This window comes from Aspergillus melleus, assembly GCF_016097325.1.
Source record: "Aspergillus melleus strain CBS 546.65 chromosome Unknown contig2, whole genome shotgun sequence".
Taxonomy (NCBI): Eukaryota; Fungi; Ascomycota; class Eurotiomycetes; order Eurotiales; family Aspergillaceae; genus Aspergillus; species Aspergillus melleus.
Window position 1 is genome coordinate 4,687,066 of NW_025763371.1, and position 24,006 is coordinate 4,711,071.

At 52.8% G+C, this 24,006-nt stretch overlaps 5 protein-coding genes across 5 annotated transcripts; 1 reads left to right on the forward strand and 4 right to left on the reverse strand.

The window, feature by feature from the left end:
* Positions 1-633: 633 nt before the first annotated feature.
* Positions 634-5,806, reverse strand: agd3 (putative extracellular serine-rich protein). The gene is made up of 2 exons (XM_046086107.1): positions 1,749-5,806; positions 634-1,669 (listed from the first exon to the last, which is right to left on the reverse strand). Exons 1-2 carry the CDS (start codon positions 3,972-3,974, stop codon positions 1,403-1,405), a joined length of 2,493 nt encoding a protein of 830 aa, XP_045942070.1. The 5' UTR covers positions 3,975-5,806; the 3' UTR covers positions 634-1,402.
* Positions 5,807-6,093: 287 nt separating this feature from the next.
* Positions 6,094-18,142, forward strand: gtb3 (glycosyltransferase family 4 protein). Its single transcript, XM_046086108.1, has 2 exons — positions 6,094-6,602; positions 6,683-18,142. Exon 2 carries the CDS (start codon positions 7,013-7,015, stop codon positions 15,152-15,154), a length of 8,142 nt encoding a protein of 2,713 aa, XP_045942071.1. The 5' UTR covers positions 6,094-6,602; positions 6,683-7,012; the 3' UTR covers positions 15,155-18,142.
* Positions 15,723-16,967, reverse strand: LDX57_004447 (FAD-dependent oxidoreductase; the record flags this gene model as incomplete). Its single annotated transcript, XM_046086109.1, has 1 exon — positions 15,723-16,967. One exon carries the CDS (start codon positions 16,965-16,967, stop codon positions 15,723-15,725), a length of 1,245 nt encoding a protein of 414 aa, XP_045942072.1.
* A 2-nt stretch (positions 18,143-18,144) lies between the features above and the next one.
* On the reverse strand, positions 18,145-21,606 carry DAL81_1 (putative C6 transcription factor (OTam)). The gene is made up of 2 exons (XM_046086110.1): positions 20,318-21,606; positions 18,145-20,224 (listed from the first exon to the last, which is right to left on the reverse strand). Exons 1-2 carry the CDS (start codon positions 20,707-20,709, stop codon positions 18,493-18,495), a joined length of 2,124 nt encoding a protein of 707 aa, XP_045942073.1. The 5' UTR covers positions 20,710-21,606; the 3' UTR covers positions 18,145-18,492.
* Positions 21,607-23,317: 1,711 nt separating this feature from the next.
* Positions 23,318-23,996, reverse strand: RPB4 (DNA-directed RNA polymerase II subunit RPB4; the record flags this gene model as incomplete). The annotated part of the gene is made up of 3 exons (XM_046086111.1): positions 23,318-23,445; positions 23,581-23,708; positions 23,806-23,996. 3 exons carry the CDS (start codon positions 23,994-23,996, stop codon positions 23,318-23,320), a joined length of 447 nt encoding a protein of 148 aa, XP_045942074.1.
* Between the last annotated feature and the right edge of the window lie 10 nt (positions 23,997-24,006).

Consider the following 24,006-nt stretch of genomic DNA (forward strand, 5'->3'; position numbering starts at 1 on the left):
TCGAGGCCAGCTCCAGACCCCGCAGCCCAACGCAACAATTGGGTTTGGTTTTCGCCTCGCTCTCTTTGTCTCTCGTCGGCTAGAAGGTCGTCGGTTTGCCGCCTGTCCGTCTGTCCGTCTGCCGTCATCTTTTAAGGTTGGGTCGGAGAGGGGAATCGATGTGAATACGAGCTCTCTGCGAGGGGAAAGGTCCATGGCGTGCGCGCCTTGTGGAAATTCAATGCCGCACAAGCTCTGTGTTGAGTTTCGATTTTCTCCGAGTACGAGTCGAGTCGTACATGACATGACATGGCAGGGCGTGGCATGGCATGGCATGGTATGTCTCTCCCTTGTCTTATTTCCGTGTTGTTGTTCGGGATATGGATCGGATCCGGTGCCGGATGTACCTACGTAGAATGTACGGTGTACAGCACGACATACATATCATATCATATCAAGTGCTATTATATCATAACCTTCGGAAATTTTAATGAAACGCTTTTACTTTTTCCGGAAATGCCAAGCAGACATGGGTTCAGATGCACCTTGGCATAAGATAATATGATCCGACCTTTCCATTGCCAGAAAGACTCCATGAGAGTACCTACGGAGCACAAATATATACATCCACCAATACCAAACATCTAGACCACAACCCGGAGCAAAAAAAGGAGTAGAACCCCAAGACGAAATCCCTACGACCGAAATTCGTCCGAGACATTATGCCTATAATTCATTTCCCTAAGATTATTCCGAGTACACCAATCAATTAACTACCGCCGGTTAGGTTCTCATCCATGCTAGCGCGTCCATACGCGGACATGGGTATATCCCTAGGGCTTATTTTGTTGTGTCACTGGTGCGTCATTAGGTCGACGTCAGTCAACAGTCAACGTGGCAGTGGTAGGGGGTAGACATTAGAACACTAAGGTGGACAGGCAGACAAGCGAGAGAGGGCTGTTTGCGGGGTGTTGGACTGTTGTTGTGTTATTATGGGCAGGAATGTTGGTGTCATGGTTTCTTGGTTGCTTGTTGGCTTATGCGAATCATGGACTACCTACCTTATGGTTGTACCTGTTGTATGCCCAGACGTCGGGGTTTGGTGCACCAGGTACGGGCGCTCGTTTTGCGGGGTTTCTCCCCGGAAGTTCTACGTGTTAGGCAGGAATAAGGAAGATCAGTTGGGAACACGTCAAAATAGATCGTTGAATTATGTATTGCACTACGGAGTAGAAAGTCAAAATCCATCGCTGGTTGGGTGGTACAACACTTGAAAACAAAACAATTGGTGGCATTCCTTCATGAAAGCTCTATAATCCATCAATAAACATTAGTTATTATGTGTTTGTTGGTGTTTTCTCAGAGCTAGCATAGTTCCTGGTTCGTGCCCAGTCCGTAAGGCTGTAATCTTCGGTTGGATCAATTACAACGGAATAGGAGTGGACAGAGTGAAGGTGACCGGGGAGCCGGAGAGCTTGGCCCAGACGGTCAGAGGGTCGCTGCCGAGCTGTTCGGTGGCGAAGCTCTGGGTGTTGGTGGGCGCAACGGGGAAGGTCACCGGGATGGGGGCGCTGCAGGTGTTGCTGCTGGAAGACACCGTCACACCGGTAATCTGGTGGTTGGCAATGGTGTACTGAAGAGAGTAGTTGCAGGCATCACGGGTGTAACGTTCCAAGAAGTTCGCGGACATCTAGATAACAACTGTCAGCTTGGCAAGATTCTCTAGCATTGTGGGGAGGAGGGGATGAGGAATGGAAAGGGTAACGTACCTGCTGGTGGGTGATGGTGACAATGGGCCACTTCACCAGACGCACGAACTCCTGAACCTGGGTCTCAACCCAGGCCTGGAAGATCGAGTACTGGGCCGTGACGCCGTTGACGGTGATCGGCGTAACGTCGGCGTTGCGAAGGTTGGCCTGGTGGAACATGTAGGGATCGTGGTGCAGACCGAACAAGTGACGCATGGTGTCGGCCTTCTCGGTGGCAAGCAGGTCATTGAAGTCACCGCTGCCGGCAGACGTGTCGATCCATTCCTGGACGGTGCAGTCAGGGGTATCACAGTTGTAGTAGATACGGGTGGCCCAACGAGGGTTGACCTGGATGCCGTCGAATCCGTCGCTGTCAACGGTAGTAAAGTAAGGCCACATGTCGTTGACCTTGTTGAGCAGAGGGGAACGAGTGTTGTCACCAACGCAGTTGGTAATACCGTTATCCCACCAAGCCTTCAGAGCATCACCGTTGTGAAGCCCAGTGATGGCAGGGGGGATGATACCGTTGCTGGTGAAGTACTTGGCCGAGGAAATGCCATTCTGCTTGAGCCAAGCCTGGTTGTAGGAGATTTCCTTGTTGATATCGGAGTTGGTGGCATTGTTCTGTTCCAGGTGGGTGAATGTGTGGGAGATGTGACCGAACTTATCACGGTTGGCCGGGTTGGTCACCCAGATCAGAAGGTCATCCAGTTGAGTGCAGTCGGTGGTCCAGCCGTAGGAGGTCTGAGTCGAGGGCCAAAGGTCGGTTCCGGTTCCCAGGGGCTTCTTGAACTCCAACTCGGTGTCAGGGGGCGAGTCGTACTCAATACCGCCGCCGTTGCAGCGAGACTCGCCGTTGGTCTTCTGAGTAGCGGCTTCAATGTTACCGTTACCGTTGTGTCCCAGTTCGACCCAGTAGTCACTGCCCTCGTTCATCTTGGCGTTGATGGTGGGAAGCCAGTCGGCGATTCCGTTCATGTCGGCGACGCTGATACGGAAGTTGACTCCGGCTGGCTTGTAGACCTCAGTCTCCAAGAACACATCGTCAATCTGGGTGTTGAGGTTGATACGACGATGTCCCACATAGAGACCGCGAGTGATCCAGTTGATCCAGGCGTGCTGCAGATAGTTGGAGGTGGCACTCCAGACCGTATCGAAGGAGATAAAGAAGGCCATCTGCTCTCTGCCAGCAAAGTTGTTGATGACAGCGGCAGTCGATTCTCCCGAGGTCACCGAGTTGGCAGCGAATTTGGCGATTTCCTTGGTGGTAGTGGTGTTGCTGATGGTAGCCGGGTAGTGCCAGAGACCCTGGGTGCTGACGCCGGCGCCGGTTCGCAGACCGGCCGTGGGGAAGTCGTCGACATTGGAGAAAGAGATCAGCTGTTCCACGCCGGAAGCACAGCATCCGTCGCCCACGGCAGAGGCGCCGAAGGAAGGTCCCGGGAAGACATCGTACTGAACCATTCGCACACCGAAGTCGAGCTGGTAGGCATACAGCTGGTTCCATTGATCGGTAGTCAAGGCACTCTGGAAGCCTCGAGTGCCACCATAGTCATAACTGACCTCACCAGCCACGACGATACCGCCGAAGTTTCCCCCTGAAGTGGTGTTCAGGTCGGGCAGACTGGCGCCAGCCTGAGGAACCAACAGAGTGGTGAAGGGGATGCCATATGCGTTAAGTCCCGAGGACGCGACGCCGGCGGCAGCCGTGTCTCTCGCAATAACGAGAATGTTACCCGCAACGGTGCCCTGCGCGATCGGCGAGGCCGAGGGCGTGACGCTGGGGATGATGCTGGACGAGGTGAGAGACATCGTGCGAGATGGGCTCACGGCAGTGCTCGAGGACACGGGAATAGTAGAGGAGACCCGAGTACCGGAGGACAGCGAAGTGCTAGAAGAGGAAGAACCAGAAGAAGAAACAGAAACGAATGTGCTTGCAGACGAAGTAGAAGCGAACGAGGTCGAGGCAGAAGATGTAACGAAAGTAGATGGGTCCGAGACCAGGGTGGACGAGAACGAGGTGTCAACCAATGAAGTCTCAACGAAGGAAGTAGTAAACGAGTGCGCCGACGAAGTCACTCCGGGCAAGGCGGTACCAGTCACTCCAGTGGAACTGGAAATAGAAGTCCGCGATGGAGGCACAGGAGCGATGACAGTCGGGAATCTACCAGGCCAAACACCTGGGGGAGTGGTGCAAGTTATAAGGCCGAAGTAGCAGCCAACACGGAGGACCCAGAGAGGAACCATTTGAATGTGGTCCAGGGGTCAGACGACGAGACTGAAAAAGATACAGGAGTCTGCAGGCGAGCAAAAGAGAACGAATGACAAGGTGGACCTTTTCCGATCCAACCACGATGATGCAGCAGAGTTAGACTGGAGATCGTCGTTTGACTGCGGACTCAATCACATTTATGTATGGCTATTTATGCCGGTTGGAGACCAAGAACGGAAATTTTCTAGCTTATCGTTCCACACGCCACCAGGGACAGTCCGACGTCCAAGCCCTGATGGTTCCACCGTCCGATCAAATCGAGAGTTCTTTCATATCGGACCCGGACTTAGGCCGCCCCTAGCAAACCGGCAAATCGACAGGTCGCCAGCGCCTCAAACGGCGGCAAGTTTGTCATTGACAATGCCAATATCGACCGATGGCTTGAGAAGGTGGAAATTGCCCTGAGACCTTTTCTGGTTCATTCATGGTTTTCGATTATTCTGAATTATTTTTGGGCAACGGAGACGGACTGTCCGTACCCACGGATCTCGCGCTAACTACTTTGCAGACGTTGAAAGGAGGGAATTTAGACGGAAGGGCGGCGAGATGTCAGAAATCAGAAATCATCATTGCCCTAAACCCGAGATAGTGGGACGGAATCCAATGGGAGGGACGACCCATGCCAAGGGGAACAATGGGCGAAGGAGCCCTCTAGCGAAGAAGGGGATGTATCCATTCATTGACGGTTCATTAATCACTAGTTCTTTATCCATGACGGACCAAGGGCTAAGCGCCTAAGCGTGAAAGGAGTTGGAGAAGGACGGAGTTGATAAGTTGGTTCGTCCAAAATTAGAGTCGCTAAGATCTTGGAAGGTGGGAAAAGAATCGATGAAGGGAGGGATGTGGGGTAGCAAGACGATAATAAAGGAGGGTGGGAAGCGAGTCAGTCGGACTAGGGACGATCGATTGGCAATTCGTTACACGAAGCTCGCTGACCGAGGCAATCCTGAGAGAGCGAGAAGGAAGAAGATGGAGGACGGGGAGAGTAACCAAGTCGACACCGCGTTTCGATTAGTATCACGGGGTATCGTCAGACGGCGGTGATTTGGAAATGCCGAAATTTGAAAACCCGGTGAGGATTACTCGTATTACCGTACGAAACCTGTTCAAAAACAGGGTACGGTATGTACTGTATCACCATGGTATAAAATACACCTGCCGACGTGCAGCTCCGCTTTTCCTTTTTTCCTGTTCTTTTTTCTTCCTTCCAAGAGATGCTCTTTCGGTCAGCAACGCAGTCCATTTGGGCAAAAATGCACGTCCTGGTCGGACTCCTGCCCCCAACCGGGGGTAACGCCGACATCGTGGCTCATCCTTTGTGTCGCGGGTTTTTGGCATATTATTTTGCCTTTGCACAACTTGCTCGCGTCGGCCCCCCAGCAGTTGGGGGTTCGCAAAGGGCGGAACGGTTCTTCCTCATGATCGTCATGATCGTGGTCTGGATTATGATCGACGGTGGTCAAAGCCTGTCAAATGATCGCTTCTATCATGGTTCTACAAGAATGTCGCTGGACACAAAGAACAGAGTCCGTAGTTACTAAAAGGCATCGTCAATCGCTCTTCCATGGCGACTGCCACGCTGTCGATGAGCCTTTGCCACTCTCATGGCTTCTGCCCGAGACTTAGTTTCGCCTGTCATCCGTTAACTTTTTTTTTTATTAATATTAGACTCAGACAGTCCTAACTACTTAGCGTCGAGCTAGTCTTGCAGGTTTTGGTCCTTCTCGCTATTTTTGTCCCGTTTACTGGGACTTGCCTGGAGCGTCGCCACAGACCCTAAACCACAGTGGTTCCATCGGAATAAGACATTGGGCGAAAGCAAGAAAAAAAAGATCGAAAAAAAAAGAGAATAATTATTACGAGAAGATTTAGTGCTGTCAGTCTGTCACCATATCACTACTACTGAAGTACCATCTGCAGCTAAGCCAGTACTTACACCCTTTGCTTTTAGAAGTCCAAGATCGCAGAGGCTGGCATTGGATGATTGATCGTCCTTTCTCTCGTTGAACGCCAGCCAACTCTGTGCTAACTGATCCGATCTTATTTTGCATTTTTTTTTTTTTTTTTTCTTTTCTCTCTCTTCTTTTTTTTTTCCCTTCGACTATTGCGCCTTCCTTTCGTTTATCATTCTTATTTTCTTCCTTCCTCGATCTTTCTACACGGTATCTTCCTCTCGTTAAACTTTTCGGCGGAAGTCTTATATCTCCATCATATTGGACTTCTCGCGGGGACCAGTGCATGGCACCGTCATGGTTCTCTTGAGACAGTGATTGTGACCCCTCAACCACCCCAGTCCTTGAGGGCGCCATCGTTTAATAGTATAATTTTCTCCTTATTTATTCGGTCTCTCGTTTACGCGCATCTTATTTCTGCTCGTCTATCTTAATCTCTAATCAACATGGCCGAGATCCTCGACGTCTCACCCGTGGGGTGGGATAACATGAAGAAGAACTGGTGGCAGTTTGTAAGTATCCTGGGCCCGATGAGAACTGTTTGCTCTAACCCGCCAGTAGGTCTTCATTGCCATCTTGCTTGCTTGTGTTTCTATCGGTTCGCTCAAGCTCCTTTACTCGGGGGTGACGCGCCTCTGGAACTGGCATAAGGTAGGCAAAGTTATAATTCGCGATCAATTGATGATCTATGCGGGAATGTTGATCTGACTGCATATCCTTGTGTCTTATAGACAAGACCGCGATCAGAGACCATACCGTCCGACGTCGCCCAGCGACTTGAAAGGCTTTCAGACCGACAGCTGGTTTTGAGGAACTTTGAACGACGGAAGCCGTCTTCTTTTGGCGTCTACCTGGGCACTTTCAATTCGCCCCCGACCCAGGACGAACTGCGCGTTCTGAATCAGTGGGATTTACTAATCGTCGACCCTTCTCAACCTGGTACTCTGGAAGCGATCACCACCGCGGAACGGAAACAATTGGTTGGCCGAGTCGACCTCGATCGCATCATCTCCAAGGATGATTCATTGCTGCTGGCCATTGAAAAGTTCGAGAATGTTTTGATGGGAAGTTTCAACAACTCGGTCTTCAGCGGTATTCTGTTCGCCAACTGGGAAGACAAATTCACTCCGACTGTTTTCTCCAAGCTTATCGAGGTTGTCGACGAATTGTGCCTGGCGGTTTATTTGGAAACAGGTCCCGAAAAATTCCTGAAAGATCACAAAGCCCTCCAAAATGGCGCCATATCCGGACTCGTCATGCGAAACGCTAGTATCATGCCCCAGGGTGAGAAGAGGGATTACTTCCAAATCGTGAAATTGCAGCCGACGATTAAGGCTTTCGTCTCCGAAGCTTGCATGAGAGACTTTGTGGTACTGGCGTGGGAAACCGTGGACGACAATGCCCCGTTGTCCAATGCCGTGGTTCAGAGATCTCTTCAGTGGTGCAATTTCTACAGCGCAATCCCTTGGATTGGCCGGCAGTCTGCCTTGCAAAATGCCGCCCTGAACGTGAAGATCACCGAGCCGCTCTCTTCTTTCGGTTGGTTGAAAGACGCCGATGTTATGAAGGCTCACGATCGTTGGCGCTCCAATTTACACGTGAAAAATACCGTGGCCGACCAGCACGAATGGGACACCCTCGCTCAGCTCTTCCCGGCTTTGAACGATGTTCTTGATTCCTCTGAAACTCATGCGACTATGGCCGACGGCCTGAACACCTCGGTTCGTGATCCGCCAGAGTGGGTTGCCCAGATCAAATCACAAGGGAGTCCATTATCCGTATCCATGGCCGGACTGGAATACAACTCATTGGGATGCTTTCCGCTTGGGTCAGAGGCAACACCGACTGCTTTTGCCGAAATTCTCCAGTCCCAGCTACGCCTCAAGTCGCTCGCACTGCTCCATCCGGTCCCCGCAACAACGGTTCCTGATATCGGTAAGGTTCTGAAGAAATTCCTCCAAACCTATGTCGCCTCCGAGTTGAATACTTCGGACCAGCTCGTTGCCTCACTCAGGGAGCTGTGTAATATGGCCTCGAACGACTCTCTGCGAGTGTATCTTGCGTTGGATTCTGGATTGCGCAAGAGCGTTGACATGCGTTTCTGGGCTGTTTACCAGATGGATGCCGATGGTTTCGAAGTGTTTGCTTCCAAGAACGCTCAAGGATTGGTTGGCACGGTGCTGCATACATTCTTATCCGCAAAGGGTCATCCTCGCCATGTTTGCTTCGAGACAGAGATTGCCTTCGCCAAATGGTCAAATGATTTGGTCGATGACACGGGGCTTCCCCGTCGACTTGTTCAGGATATTGACGCTTTGAGCCCGGAGGAGCGACTGCTCTTGTTGCAGCACCTCTCCTTGACCGATTCCAAGAGCGAGGCTTCGGATACCATCTGTGCATATATCCGGAGACAGCTCATCGATGCGCCTTCATTTGTCCAGCTCAAGGAACTCAACACCATCTCTTACCTCGAGGGATCTGTATCTCCCGAATCCTTGATTAACACTCGTGTGGCTTGGTACCAGGAACAACAATCGTCTTATCCATCTGCCTCTAAATGTCTCGCTCTCTTCAATCAGACCGATGCCGTCTTTACTCAAATCTTGAAAGAGCGCCGTGAGAATGACCTTGCTTTAATTTCCAACAGTCTGTGCAAGCTTCTACAGAATGATGTTATTGACCCGTATGCCGACATATTGGCGCTTTCGCTTTTCTGCGCCGCAAGGAAGGGTGCTCTGGATGAGATCTACGCCGAGGTGACAGATCGAAACCCCTTGTTCAACAATCAATCCGATCAGGCGGCTGCTTTTGCTGAATCGTTTGCCCTTGGCTCGCGATGCGAGGCGTACTTTGACATCTCGCCCAGTGCCTTCGGAAAACTGCTGTCGGATCGCTTCAGAAAGCAGTACACGGACGAGAAGCTGCCGGATTGGATCAATGGTGCTCCTGAGATGGCTACGTCGTATGCCGGTGCACAGATTGACGTGAACCCAGACGACAAGGTCAAACCAATGAGGGGGTACCAGCGATTTACTTTCCTCAGTGTCTTCGCCTTCCCAGCCCTGATTGATATCATTATGCTCACCATCATCGGTCGCGGATTGTACCTGTCCGCATTCATGACGTACGAGGAGCAGGAGAGCGCCACTATTGCCCTGATGATATCGCTTCTCATGTCTGGAGCCATCGGTACATGGATTGCTTGCGGCGGACCTTACTACCTGATTTCCATGGCATTCGCTGCCTCCAACATGTTTGTGCTCACCAGACTGATTGCTGGTATCGCATTCACTGTCGCCGGTGGTCTGATCGGATTCGTTGCCATCTCGGGGGTTAACGGTCCTCGTGCTGGAATTATCTTTTACCTCTATCTCATTGCGCTGACGATTTACTTCTCCGCCTTTGCATCCCTTGCCAGTTTCAGTTACCCCGGATCCAGCTTTTTGTCCGGCCGCACCGTTATCTTCGCTTGCATCCCCATTCTTTTTATCTCGCCAATTGTCACAACCTTCACTGGTCACGATTCGGCCATTTATCTCGCCGTCATCTATGTCTTCATCGGCTTCCTTCTCTTTGGTCTGCGAACGATCGCCTCCAAGTGGGTGACTTGGTATCAGCACATCCGAAGAACCGATGACACTGAAATCCGGAAATGGTACGTTGCCACCCACGGTGACGGCAACGAGAAGGTCTTCGGGAACTTGAGTGATCCTGCCGTTCTCAAACTGTCAAGAGAAGCTCTGTTCAAGGATGTTATGGCGGAGAAGGAGCGGTGGTTCTTCACCAAGGCAACGCCCGACACGCTGGTTCTTGAGCTTGCTCGCGATTGGGATTCGACGAACTTCCTCCTCGACTGGTACTGCCGTTACGCAGACGTGCCCCGTCCAATCCCGTTCAGTTCTGGATGGAACATCCAAACCAAGGTCGCTCTTGACACGCTGCGCAGTTCTCAGAAAGGTATTCGATCTCACAACGCTTTTATCCACTGGCGCCAGTCGAGCAGAGAAATAGGTTGTGGCATTCTGTACTTCGTCTTGGCCCTGCTTGATAAGTGGGTGGAGCTGCTGAGTGGTGGACATCTTGTCGGTCTCTCGGCCGCGCTGACGGATGCCTACCGAATGTCTGTTGGTTTCGGTCTGGCGTACTACCTCATCGGTGCGGTGTTGATTGACACGAAGGCCCAAGAGCTCCATGATCTGATCGGTAAGCACTCGGCTGTCGCGGTCGAAACCGCTAAGGACATCCGACCTTCGCAGAAGCGGGACATCAAATTCAAGAGGAAGGTCTACTGGAAGACGTTCGGTAAATATCTTATGTGGCACGTCTGGAGTCTTGCCCTGGCCACCGCTCTCATCTGGAGCTTCCAGTCTTCCGTGGAGGCGATGATTATGTTCTTTGCCTACGTCCTGGCCTATACCGGTTTGCTTTGGTATCAGTATACGAAAATCTTCACTGGACCTCATGCTTTGAAGCCCTTGCTAGCGGGAGTCGTCGTGGGTCTTCCAGTTGGTATTGCTCTGAAGGTCTGTCTCCCAGGGTTCTTGTACTCCCAGGTGATTGGTCTGGGGTCCGCTACGTGGACAACCGCCATTCTCGCCCTCTTTGCATCGAAAATGGGCATGCCAAAGAAGGTGGAATCCCCCGTTGAACTCGGCAAGACCTTCCATGCTTTCACTGCACCATGGGCGGATCCTGAGTGGTCTCAACAGGAGCTGCAGACCTTTTTCGAGGGGATGTCTGTTATTCCCGCCGACGCCAGGTTGACTCTCACTCCCAGCATCCATCCCGGCGTGGAGGTGAAAAACATTCTGCTCATGCGCAGAAAAGAGCCAAGAATTGAAGAGGCGTTTCCACAGTCGCAGGAGCTGGTCAACAAAGCCCTAGGAGCCTGGGAAAAGGGACAAATTGTGCTCGAGCTTGTTCCCTTAGGATCCCTGGGCCCGAACATTCAGGCTCTGAGCTGCAACACGTCAACTCAGCTTAGGATTGCGGTGTGTGTGGGACGTGGTCTCGATGAGCGCATCGACGTCAGTGCCAATTGTCAGGTCATTGCCGAAACCCTCCTCCACGCAGTGGCGGAGTGTATGCTGCGGATGCCGCACGACTATGCGGTCCTTGCCGAGTCGCTCGTCACCGCAGGTGTAACCGAGACCACCGCCCGACAGCTCCGTGAGGAAACCAACACGCCGCTCGTCGTGCGCTGGGCCAAGAAGGAGCTTCTGCGCCAACTTTGCCTCGGGTTCGAATGTGACGCTCACTGGGAAAAGCTTCCGAAATCCGTGCGAACTGCCCTGTTGGATCGCTGTCTCGGCCAGCCATCTGAGTTCCCCGATCATAACCGACAGTGGCTCCAGGAGAGCTTGCGACAATTTGACACAAACGACTTCGAAGTGCACGTTGCGCGGACCAATCTCGGCGCTGCCACGGCTGTTAGCATCCTCGACTATGCGAACTACGGTACCGGTGAAGCTGCCATCATCAAGGATAACGAATCTCCAGCCTATATCCCGTACATCCCCAAGAGACCCCAGAAGGCCATCTCCATGCTAAAAAAAATTGGGAACTCCTTCCATTACTGTCTTTCCTCAATGATCAAGTTCACTGTCGTTGCTTTGGTAGCTGACCCCGAGTTCCAGAGGGAATTCGCCCACGTCATGAGTGATCGCCCTGCGGCCATCCGAGTGCCCCTTGTCTTCGTGCTGAATATGCTGTGGTCTTATGCCAAATTCTTCCAGGATATGTGTCTTACATTTTTCTTGTTCGCTGGCCGGACGAATGTCAAACGGCTTTGGGACGAGACAAAGGGCATGACGATCAGCATCAAGAAGAGCAGGTACATCATCCAGAGCCTTGATGGAACATTCACTGCTTTCAGACACGACGAGGCAGATGGTGGATTCAAAGTCTACATCTACCTTGGGGAGTCTAAAACCGAACCTGAAGGAACGAAGCATCTCCGATACATCAACACATACTCCAAGGAGATCTTGTTACTCATCCGACAAGAATTCAAAGACGGCAAGCTGCTTAACGAGTACCACTATGACTACCGCGCTCCGACGAAAAAGAACTTCGCGCTCTCGAAGACTTCAGACACCAAGATTCCAATGGGTAGGCGTTGCGTGCGTGGACAGAACAACCTCCAAAGCATCCAGTACAACCGCAAAGGTCTCATCGAGGCTGGTTCTTACATGAAAGATGGCAATCTCGTTCGCTTCAAGTACCACTACCGCAAGAATCCACGATTCGGTGACGAACTGCTTCGGGCCGAGTTTGCGCTTTCGCATATCACTTGTACTGTCTCCTGGTGTGCACCTCCTCTTCGCCATGCTCAGAAGGTGGATCGATGGATTCCTCATTCCAAGGTCACAGAGGCCACTTTCGTCCAGGGAGCGGATGTTTATGAAGCTCGTTGGTTGTATGACCACAAGTTCCACCCGATGATCTTTACCACGCTCAACGGACAAACGGTACAGACCCCGCCCATGATTGAACACGACTACCTGGCCGTACTTGCGAAACCCAGGCATACCAGCTTTGTGAATGACAACCCCCTTGTCTACTGCGAGAGATTGAACTCAAACATCTTGACCCGGTCTCTCGGACTGACAACCAAACGCTTCCCCGTGTCAACCTCTCGTGCTCGTTCACTGATCTGGAAGGCCTGGAAAGACCGTGCTGACTTTGATGGTATCATTGTTCGATGGATGGACGACCGACTTCTCCGGCGAGACAAGACCCTTGCGCCTTACTGGCGCAGCCGGGATCGCGGAAACCTCGCGGCGGCAAAGAAATACTTGGATCTTCGTGCGGATACTATTACAGCCAGTGCCGATCTGGACGACGACATCTCTAGCTGGACTCCTCTTGCGGTGAAGATGAGTGATCTGTTTAATTTTGGACCTGGAGGTGATGCTGTTGTCAACACTCGATCTAAGGACTTTGGCTCGGACACCGAGAAATCGTTGCATGTCATGGCTGCTGATACAGGTACCTGGCCTAACGAAGGCGGTGGTGTCTCTGCCTGTCGACGTGATATGATCAATTCCCTGCGGTCCATTAAATGGCACATGATCTGCGAGTCGGCCAACGATTTCGGCGTACCCAAGCACCAGACCGAGCAGAACATTCTGTCCTTGAAGGTTGTCCCCCTCTGGGGTCTGGATTTCCTCACCCCTACCCATGGTCTCTTTAGGAACAAGCTCGACTCCGAGGTCGAGAACGTCACCTCTGCCAGCGACACTGACATCAAACTCAACTTCATTCCGATCCTCACTGCATTGGTCAAGGGAGCCCGCTCCGTCCATCTTTCAAAGGCCGACATCCATCAAGCCACCCGAGCCCTGGTCAACCTCAACACCTACTTCCAGGAGTCGCGTCATTGGACCCAAGTGTGGAACAGTGACATTGTCAAGGAGAGCTGGCGTAATCTGTGGCTTACTCAAGAGATGCCCAACGCCACGCCATCTTCCGAGTGGTTCCGTACTGAGCTTCCCACACTCGCCTCGCTCGACGTCGCGTTGGAGCTGTGGTACCGGTATTTGTTCATCTTCTCCATCCCCATCCCGGAAAAGATCCCGAGCGTGTTCCAGGCATCTCACCACAGTGTCAGCGCCTCTTATGGAGTGGTCTGCAAGGTCAAGAAGAACTGCACCTTGCAGATTTGGGACCATGCCATCAGCTGGAGAGAAACCAACCTGTGTCTTTCGTCTGCTTTGTGCAAACTGTCGCCGTTCGTTCGAAATGCATTGCTGGGCTTGATGCGTATCACCTCTGCTTTGACCCTGCACCATGCTGATATCATCCTTCCCTGTGCGGATTTCTTCAATCCCGGATGGGAGGCTGAAATTGGTACCTGTCAAGGAAGTATCGAGCATCGCAATGTGTTCCGCCGCAAGGTCGATCCCGTCGTCAATGGTATCACGGATATGCAGAAGTTTGCCCCCGTCAAGGAAATCAAATCCCAGCGCCCCACGGTTACGATGTTGTCCCACGTTTGGTATGCCAAGGACATCAAAACGGCACTCCTCGCCGCCGACATCATCATTAACCAGTGGAAGTTCGATGATTACCACCTGGACATCTACGGCGCCATTGACAAGGCCCCGACGTATTCCACGGAATGTCAAGAAATCATCGCTTCCAAGGGTTTGCGTGGCAAGGTTACTCTTCGCGGCACAGCTGACCCAATGAAGGTGTTGGAGAACACCTGGCTCTTCCTGAACTCGTCCTTGTCGGAAGGTCTCCCGCTAGCCTTGGGTGAAGCTGCCCTGACCGGTGCGCCTGTGGTCTGTACCGACGTGGGTGCGTCGCTCCGAGTTCTCAGCGACCCCGACAATTTCTCTCGCTTCAGTGCCGTCGTTGCCCCCAACGATGCTCTGGCTCTTGCAAAGGCGCAGATCTCGATGCTCGGAATGTTAGGCGAATGGAGCCAGCACGCCGAAGACACGGAGCCTGCCCCTGTGCTCACTTCGTCTCCCACACCGGAAGACGTCGAACGGATCACCCGCCGTATGTACGAGAAGAGCGACCACCGTCGCAAACTCGGGATGATGACGCGCAAGATCGTGCAGAAGTCCTTCAGCGGCGATCGATACCTTCGTGAGCACGAGCAGATGCTCTGGATCGGCAAGTCGGCCAAGATCATGTCGAGCCGCCCCGGCGCCGGCATCAGCGACCCCGTTGACGTCGCCACGGCCATGCAACAAGCGCTGCCCATTGAGGAGGAGGTTATTACCATTCCTCGCAGCGCCGTCCACTCGTGGCGCTCCTCCGCTGCCTCCGGCATGTCGACCATGTACAGCAACGACAACTTCCCCATGCTGGGCGGCAACCAACGTGCCTCCTCCATCCGCTCCGGTCTCAGCAACGTCTCCACAGACACCGAGTCCTTCCTGCCTCTGCCCAGCAATGCCTCGCTCCCTGTCTTCGCGCCGCGTCAGGCCCTCTCGTATTCCGGCATGTCGGGCCGTCTGTCGCCTTCCGGACGCGCTTCGCCGTCGGGTCGGCTTTCTCCTCTGCCTCATCGCCACTCGCACACGCGCTCCATCTCCACTGCCGGCCGAGAACAGCTGCGCGGTCTGCAGCGTGAAGACGTGCACCCTTACCGTAACTCGGATGTCAGTACTATCATGAGAGATGAGTTTCTTCAGTCGAGCATCTACCGGGGCATTGAAGGTGGCAACAAGTCGAACAATGTCTAAGAACTTGTGACAAGCTCGAGTCCGGATCTATTTCTAGTTTTGGATTGATGTCTGGTTTATTTTGGATATCAGACTTTTCCCCCTTACCCTCCTCCTTTCACTCTTACCTGCTCTCTCCCTCATCTTCTCTCTTGGTCATGATCCGCCCTGTACATACATACTACATCCACTTCCTCTTTTCATCTTTTCTTTTTGGAAATATTCCCTCGCTTACCTACCCTCCCTCATTCTTTCCTGACTATTGTCTACTCTCCTTCTCTTGTCTCAAATATTCCATTGTTCTTTGTATTTAGCATGTCATCGAACGCTTGCATCATACTGCGTCTTTTTGTACAGAAAAGGCTGGATTATCACAGTCCTTAATCATGTTATTCATTTTTGTTGTTGTGGATTTTGCTTTTTGCATAGAACCTTCCATATAGATTGAACCAATCAAATGAATGATGATGACCAGATAAATCAAACTGTGCTTTCGTAACATGCAATTTCAAGTCATTTCGTACGAACGCTCTCAATCTTTTGTAGACATAAAACGTAAAAAACACATTGATTGACCTGCCCTGTTCTCTCAGCAACAATTCTTCACCTGCAGCACATCCTGCACCAATCGAGTCACTTCCTTCGCGGATCCAAAAGCAAGAGACCACCCTGCGCCGCCATGCCCGTACGCATGCACAATCCGACTCGGTCGCGTCCGCGGCGTCAGCCTCTTCTCGCGCTCCACGCGCACATGGCCCGTCCTCATGGGCCGTCGTCCCTGCACCAGCGGACACAGCGGATCCAAGCGCGCATTCTTCAAACACGGCAAGAGATCCTCGCACCGGCGACGCATCTGCACGACCTCCGCGCACGACGGCGTTAGATCCAGCTGCCACGAGTCCTGATGCAAGATCGACCCCAGGAGCAGGGTCCGGTCGTTCCGCGGCACCAGGAACGCCATGTCCTTGAAACTCCCGTCCTCTCGCGTCGGAGACGACACCACCATGCTGTTCTCGATCTTGGGGAAGTCTGTCCCGTCGTTGATCACGCGTAGGAGCCCGCCTCGGAGCGGATAGACCGAGGCGTCGTTGGCCGTGTCGCCGGCCCACACACCCGTGGCGTTCACAATGGCGTCCGCCTCGTAGATCTTCAGCAGGTGTTCTTCCTGGTCGAGGAGGTCTCCGTACACTGTATCCGTCTCCATGCGGCCACCCTTCCGTCGGACCAGGCGCATCAGGAACGACATGGCCACGTCCGTGTCGATTACAGGTGCGAGGTGCTCGTATGCATCTTCTAACCCGCCATGCGAGTCGGCGTTCACCCCGTACTTCTTCAACAGCTGCGTCCCGTGCGAGAACCCCTCCAGCTCGGCTTCTTGTATATACCGCACTTTATCGCTCTTCACGGTATCCTCGTCTACGCGGTTCATGTGGAACGCAGTGAACATGCGCATCTGGACACCAAAGGCCCGCGCCAGTTCCCTGCGGTCTGCGAGCGTGCGGTATATGCGGAGACTCTCGAGAGCCCACCGCTGCGCCATGGGGATCTTCGCGCCGTACATCTGGGGCCCGCAGCCAGCAGGAGGCAGTTCCCAGAGAGCGCCGGCGACTTGCGAGGTGAGTCGCTCGTTGCTGTTGGCCCACTCGCGCGATATAATGGTCACATGGTATCCTCGGTCCAGGAGAGTCCAGGCTGTTGTGAGGCCTGTCACACCGGCTCCGATGATGAGGACTCGGGGTGATGAAGGGGTAGGAGGGGTCAGTGGGCGAGGGGAGGCGGAGAGATGGGCATTTATTGGTTTTTCGGTGCTGAGATGGAGGTCTTTCCGGGCCATGATTGCTTTTCGTGGGGTTGGGTGAGGTGGTCAGAATGGCAGATGTGTGGTGGGTCAATTAGTTATGTGTATGTGTCTAGTCAACCTCCTGACCCCAGATGGTTCTGTCTTATATCAGGAGAGAAGAAGACTAGGGGCTGATTGGAATTCACGTTAAGGGCAAGGGTATGCTCAGTAGGTTGGCAATCGCGGACAATGGCGCATGCATAGGGAGCCCATTCGAGTTAGAGAGAAAATATCAAACCCAGCAAAAAAGAGCATACTTGCCGTCATTATATAGGCATGGTGAAGGCCGCATTTCTTTTCTGCCCGCTCATATATACTCCGCACCCAAACACGGGCGTTTTCTAAAATCAGAAGCCCGGATACCACCATGACGCCACAGTTCCGTACATATTGTGGCCCATTGTCCTGCTTCTGTGGAACCATTGTACCACTGAGATCAACGTTGGCAACCCGTTCGCGGTGGCTGGCAGCCGTGACAAGCCTACCGGTAATGCGGCCTGCGGGCGGCTTAGATTTTGGCAAAAGTAAACCGAGGGGGGTATTGTCAGGATGGGAATAGTAGCTGTGGCTGACCAAGTTTAAATCATGCGGTGGATCCGACAGTTTGATGGAGCGGAGGTGGTCGGCGGGGGTTTAGGTTAATGAGAACGAGTGATGGCCATGTTGGGCAATAGATGGCATTTGATGGTAATTGTAGGGATTTGGAGGGATATGAAAGAAACCAGCGGGGTCATGCGACCTTGTTAGATGAGCAAGAAAAGAACTCGAAGAAATTGAACAGAGGTATTTGGATGGAGCTAACATCCAGCGGAGGTAGGTACAAGATCGGGGAACAGAAAGTTCAATTTACCCTCGTGCGAGACGCATCCAGCAAATCAGCAGAAACCTGATATTGGCCCTGGGAGCGGTAGGAGTGGCCGGTTCTGCAGGTAGGCAGATCGAAAGGCAAGTTGTGTCGAGAGGAGAAGTGAGGGGACGAGAGAGGAGCAGAAGATGCGTTTCTTCAGGCAGGAACGACCAGGAGAACATGTGACTTGGCATTGTGCCATTCGAGGCATAATCACCTCTCCGGAGGCAGGATTGCGTTATAACCGAGCAAAATGAGGAAAACTGCCTGCCCCTCGATTGCGTAGGTATAAATCTCGAGGAACCCTACGAAATGGCCCTGGCTTGTGAATCAAATCATTATTCATTCTTCTATCCGATCGCCGTGTCCAGTCTATGCCCATCCGTCATAAACAAATATCCCATATATACATGCGTGCAAAACAATCATTCATCCATCCCGGATATTATTCATAAAGCCTACAAAGAAAACAATCACATGCGATCAATCAATCAGTCGTGAAGATCCCCAGAAAGCCAACAAGGTATCATCAAGTGCGCGACCTCGAAACAATGCGCCGAAATCTAGAAAACAAAACAGTGGAGGTCATTATATGGCATCAGGTGAGGAGTGTCGAAGATAGGAGGTGACCTCCGTGGAAAGGTGAAAGTAGGGTAATTAGGGAGTGTCGGATTATAGAGGCGGGATCGCGGCGTCGTGGAGACTCTCGTCGCTAATCGAGGTCGCCGGCGATGCCAGTCCCGAGATCACAGACGAGGTACCGCCTGGCGGTTCAATCTCGAGGATCGAATCCTCCAGCTGCGTTGCAGACGTGATGCGCGGCTGGGTCGTGGTGATCGGCTTTGCCGCGCTCGTCATCAGCTCGTCAATACCCGGTTTCTCGGGGACGTGTTGGTCGAGGTTGGTGGCCTGATCCAGACTATCGAGAGCGAACTCTAGGAACTCGGCGTTCTTCTTACTGACGCTCAAGGTCCAGCGGTATTCACACAGCCGGAGACGGTAGAACTCGCCCTCCTCTTTTGTCGGGGCGGTGATGCGCAGGAGCACTCCGAAGGAGCCGATCAGGGCAAAGTTAGTGCGCGATGCAGCAGGCCAGAAGGATCGGAGATGCGGAGGTCGGAGACGATTGACAAAGTCCATCGCTGAAATCAACCGCGTCTTCGCAGCGGAGCGGCAAATGTGAGACAGGTAAGCATCCGCCGTCTCCTGGCCGAGAGATCTCACGATGCAACGGTGAAGGGTGATTTCCGTGGCGAAATACGACAGGTGCAACGCTCCGTTGCGGGCGTTATCCTCGTTGATCGTTTCGAAGAGGTCGCCGCCCGACTCCATTTTCAATTCGGCAGGCAGACGTCCAAACCAGTCCTTCAGGCGGATCTGTGCGGGTTTGGCGCGTTCCAGGATCATTCGCGTGCGGTTGATGCCGGCTGATTTGAACTCCTCGATCGCCTGCAGTGTGTAAAAGCGGTCCAGGATATCGGAAAGGATGGTCGTCAGGGCCACCATGTGACAGAAGTAGAGAGGGCCGTGGCCCACGGGAGCATCATCGGACTGGGTTGACGGCGAGGGAAATGCATCGGTGAAATCCTGCTCCACCAGATCCTTCACCGTCCAGTTAAAAGAAAAGATGTGAGACGGGCGTCCGTGTACCAGCGCGGACCATTTATCCTGCATGTAAAGGGCCCAAGCGAGACGCTTGCGGAGACCCTTCTCCCAGGTCTCCATCCTCCATTCCGAACAGTCCTGGTGCAGGCCAAGCTCGAACCCGGCGGTGACTAATTGAGCGTTCAATGCGGATGTGGCGATGGTGGACTTTTCCATGAGCAACACACCTGCCTGGATGGTTGAGATGGAGGCATGAGGCAACGACTCGTTGAGCAGTCTCAGGGCCGTACTTTCCAGGCGGCTGACATCGGGTCGTCGGGCGGCTTGAGACGCCGGGCCCACGTCCACAAACTTCAAGGCCAGCACGTAGACGGCACATAGCAAGAGAGGGGGCATGCCTTGCCGGGAGCGGTACGACTGGCGGAAGGTGTCCTCCATGAGAATGGGGAAGGTCGGATGAACATTTTCGAAGAATTTATCGATCAACGTCGGGCCATAGGGAGCGACCAGGCTTTCAATGGCATCCAAGGGAGGGGGCGGCGGTACGCCCGCTTGGGAGAGGGTGTTGACCACCCGCATGAAGGTCCCGTCGTCAGCGAACTTCCGGACGCGGGACGAGGCGACAGATCCTTCGAGGTTGTGATCCAGGGGGAGATATTCGAGGAGAGTGGGTTCCAGTTCGGTAGTTAAACCGATGTGCTGGGTTTGCTGATGCCAATACCCCGACGTGATTCGAGGGTGGCCGTTCAAGGGTGCACGAGAGAGTTCAGGTTTGGAAACTGGGGGGACGGTTGATTGCCTGTCAGCGGGGACAAGATTAGCGTTCCCACGTCTATCTATATGCAATGTCCGAAATCGGACTGGGATGTCCACTTCGAGGCTTGATTCATACCTCTTGGAGGATTCTACATCATCCGGGGCGGAATCGTCCAACTTTCGTTTCTTGGACTGCAAATCGGCGGTGCCAGGACGGCTCGCCACCGCAGACAGGGTAAATGTGCAATCCTGACGATGAAAATCGCACGAGTAGCACTTTTTCACCATTTCATTCATAGCGCACCGGCTTTTTCTGCGCAAACAAGCGTCGCAACTGGGGCCATCCCGACCGGGTACAGGGACACGGGGAAGGGTACCAATTGATGCGGAGGGAGAGATTGGCGTGGAAGTCGAACCGGGGACTCGGGGCCGGATGATATGATCAGAGGATGGCTGCTGAAAAGAGGCCGCCGTGGTAGCCGTCGGCCCCGTCGTCGAAGACGACTGAAGAGTGATAACGGCAGCCATTCAGATCCGGCCAGAAGGATGCGACCCCGATAGATAATGCAGAGGGTGAGATTGGGGGGGAAAGGCGAAAGATAGGAGATATGATTCCTCACAAAGGTAACGCGGAATGACGATATGATAGGAACCTCTCCAATCGCAACGGGGATTTTTCGACACGTAAATGACCCGGGACGTTCGGAAACTCCACCAAGATGCTCCGCACAGGGCTCAGAAGGAAGGTAGCTAAGAGTAAGAACCCCGAGATATGATGAGGATCAGGCAATGATGAGGAATATCCGGGGTTGAGCTCGAGGCTGGAGTCCTGGACGAAGCGGGAAGGAGAGTGCGCGGCCAACGGACCAATGACGGGCAGGCAGATTGGAAACGGCCAGGGGGCTGAATGGACGTGCGAACCGCAGCGGAGAAGCTTATCAGGGCACAGCAGGCGCAACGAGGCCAGAGGAAGATGTCCAGTCGGGGAGTACAGAGAACAGACACAAGAGACCACCGAGCGCAGAGCACCGACCACAGCGGAACCGGAGCGTGGCAGATCGGGGAGGAGTCTCGGCGCAATGATAAAGATAATACGATTTGACGAAAGAAATCGGTGATTAGGGAATCGCGGTGGATTCGGGTCGCGATGCTGCTTGCTGCGCTGCACGCGAGATCAACGACCTTCCTACCTACAGGCCTCCCGGGAACAAGAAAAACGACGGGGAAAAGGAAAAAGAAAAAGAAAAAGAAAAAGGAGAGAGAATCCAGACGCGAAGGGATGAAAGAATGACCCCGTCGTTGATATTATGACAATTGAGATGGCCATGATAATTCCGGGTCAAGCGAACAGTCATCAGGATCAATAAGAGAAAAGTCCGGAGCTTCGAGGCAAAGGATTTCCCACACGTAACAGATATGCAGCGGTTGGACGTCATGAACAACCACCGCTTTGGTTCCTGCTGCGGTTCGAGATAAGCCTCGCCCAGCTGATTGGGTCTGCGATCTGATGGCGGCCGAGCTGGGGCTTGGTATTACGTACTGGGAAAGGGCGGTGGATCGACTGATTAATGAGTACTCCGGAGTATGGCAGGACTCTGGAGTCCCGAGAGTGCAAAGTATGTACTTACACTTGAGGTATGTGAAGGGGATGAATTGATCAATTGAAACAGAGAAAAGATAAGTCTGCCGGCAACCCGCACTAGTCCTGTAAGATCCTGACGAATAAAGCTCAGTCTCATCCTCTCCAAAAGTACCGCGCAAAGCCGACAAACATGCCGAGCGCTCCAGTCACGGGTGATTACTCATCTACTCCCACCAATCACCATGCTCTGATAACACCACCCCCGCAGCCAATCACACCAGCTCGCCTCCAGCCAATCTGGCCTAGTGCCAAACCGGCAACGGGGATCGGCCCTGCAGCCGGCGGCTTTCCCCACAGCCTCCCAGGTCGGTCCATGTGGGTGAAGGGAGAATAAGAGCCATCTCCGGAGCAGACTGGCCCTAGGCGGAGTTCCTGCTGAGTTCAAGGTTGCTGGGAACTAATCTGCCCGTCTCCCATTGGTCATTCGCCCTTGGGCAGCACTGCTTTGGATAATGTGAAATGCTAATAATAACCTAATAAGAATGCCTTTCTCATCCTAGAAGAAAAAAAGACAGCAAGAGCCCCACCTCTCTGGAGATGAAGACTACTACTAGACACTACTCGGTAGTAGTTCCCTCGCTATGACCAAATCATGATTCATCTTCCCCGTCTTTCCTCTGCTGTCCGGACGGGAAACTGGAACGGGGTGACTCGGAGAGGCGATCGATCTCCGGAGAATTTGTCTATGCCAATCTTTTGGCAATTTCCTTACCGCGGACGGAGGTCATTGCCCAGACTGTGTCCCCTCGCTATACTTCCAATGAGAGGCCTTGGCCGAATAGCTGTTATATAATGGATATCTAATAGCCTCTATCCTGATGGAAGGTGGCACGCTCGGGTCTACCGACCAGGCACCTGTTTAGGTAGTAGTGTTGTGTGAGCCTGTGACTCTATTATGCACTCATAGCACCATAGTGGCAGATGTATGTACTCTGTACCACCTTTTTTTTGCTCCCTACGGGATGACTTTCCCCCCTTACCGAGATCTCATTACTTAATGCAAATGGTTATCATGCATCTCATACAGATTTCCGCTGCTCAGACGACGTCGGTGCAGTCCAATTAATATCTACAAATGTTTTCATCATTATCAAATCCCTTGCGTCGCAGCCAGCTGTATGATTGCGACTTCCCACTAAGCATAACCACATGCCTTGACGGAATGCAGTGTCACATTTTCTTTTTCGTCATCACGAGTCGAGGCATTTTTCTGTCTCATGCAGCCACCCTCTAATCGCACTGCCTTTGTCCTTTTTTGTTTTTCAGAGATTCCCGTACAACGCGCGACCCTTTCTATGTTATCCGTCGCCCGCTGATCTCGGAATGTAATTTCTCCCAGATGTCCGATAAACTCCCATAACTCCCTGCTATACGAGGCTGAAGCCGTCGTTGAAAATGAGACAAATGTCACAGACAAACAGACCATGAAATAAATGAAAAAAAGAGAGGCCAAGTCGCCAAGCAATAGATGACACGATATAATCTGTCAACAGTTTACTCGGTGAAATTCCGCAGCTTGGTCAACTCATCCAGAAGTTCTTGCAGATCCCCATCGGAGATTTTGTGCTGCAGACTAGGAATGAGTGACTTGGCTTCTTCGGCATTGTCGCAACACAGACTCCCTGTACAACGTTAGACTAGCCTCTTGACATGTGATAACGACGGAAGTGGCATAGACATCGACAACAACAACAAATCAACAAAGAGAAAGAACAAAAGCACCAAACAGGAGAAAGAAAGTAAGAGGATAACCATACCCAGCTGAGACCGCTCGAACATCTCCAACTCCGTATGCGAATTAAGCAGTCGCTCAACAGCCTTGATATTCTCTTCGTCCTTGAACCTCGCAAAGACCTCCAAGTAGTCCAAGGTTTTGGTAAGGTTTCTGCATGTGTAAGCATGGGTCATTCTTTATCCCAGCCGGCGGGCGTCACAAAGAACGCTTGCCCGCATTCCTGCAGCTGCCGTAGAACTGAACTCACTCCGGCTCCTCGTATTTCTTGCCCCCTCTCCGTTTGTTCTCCAGCACCTTGTTGATGACGAGACGCGCTTCGGACAGCGACAGCGTGTGGGTGTTCTGGTCCGCGCCAAGTTTCAGCGTCGAGGCGGCCTCGAGCTCGCCCTGGGGCAAGGCGCGTTTGCGATGCGTGGCGGGGGGTAACTGGACGCTCATTTTGAGGACC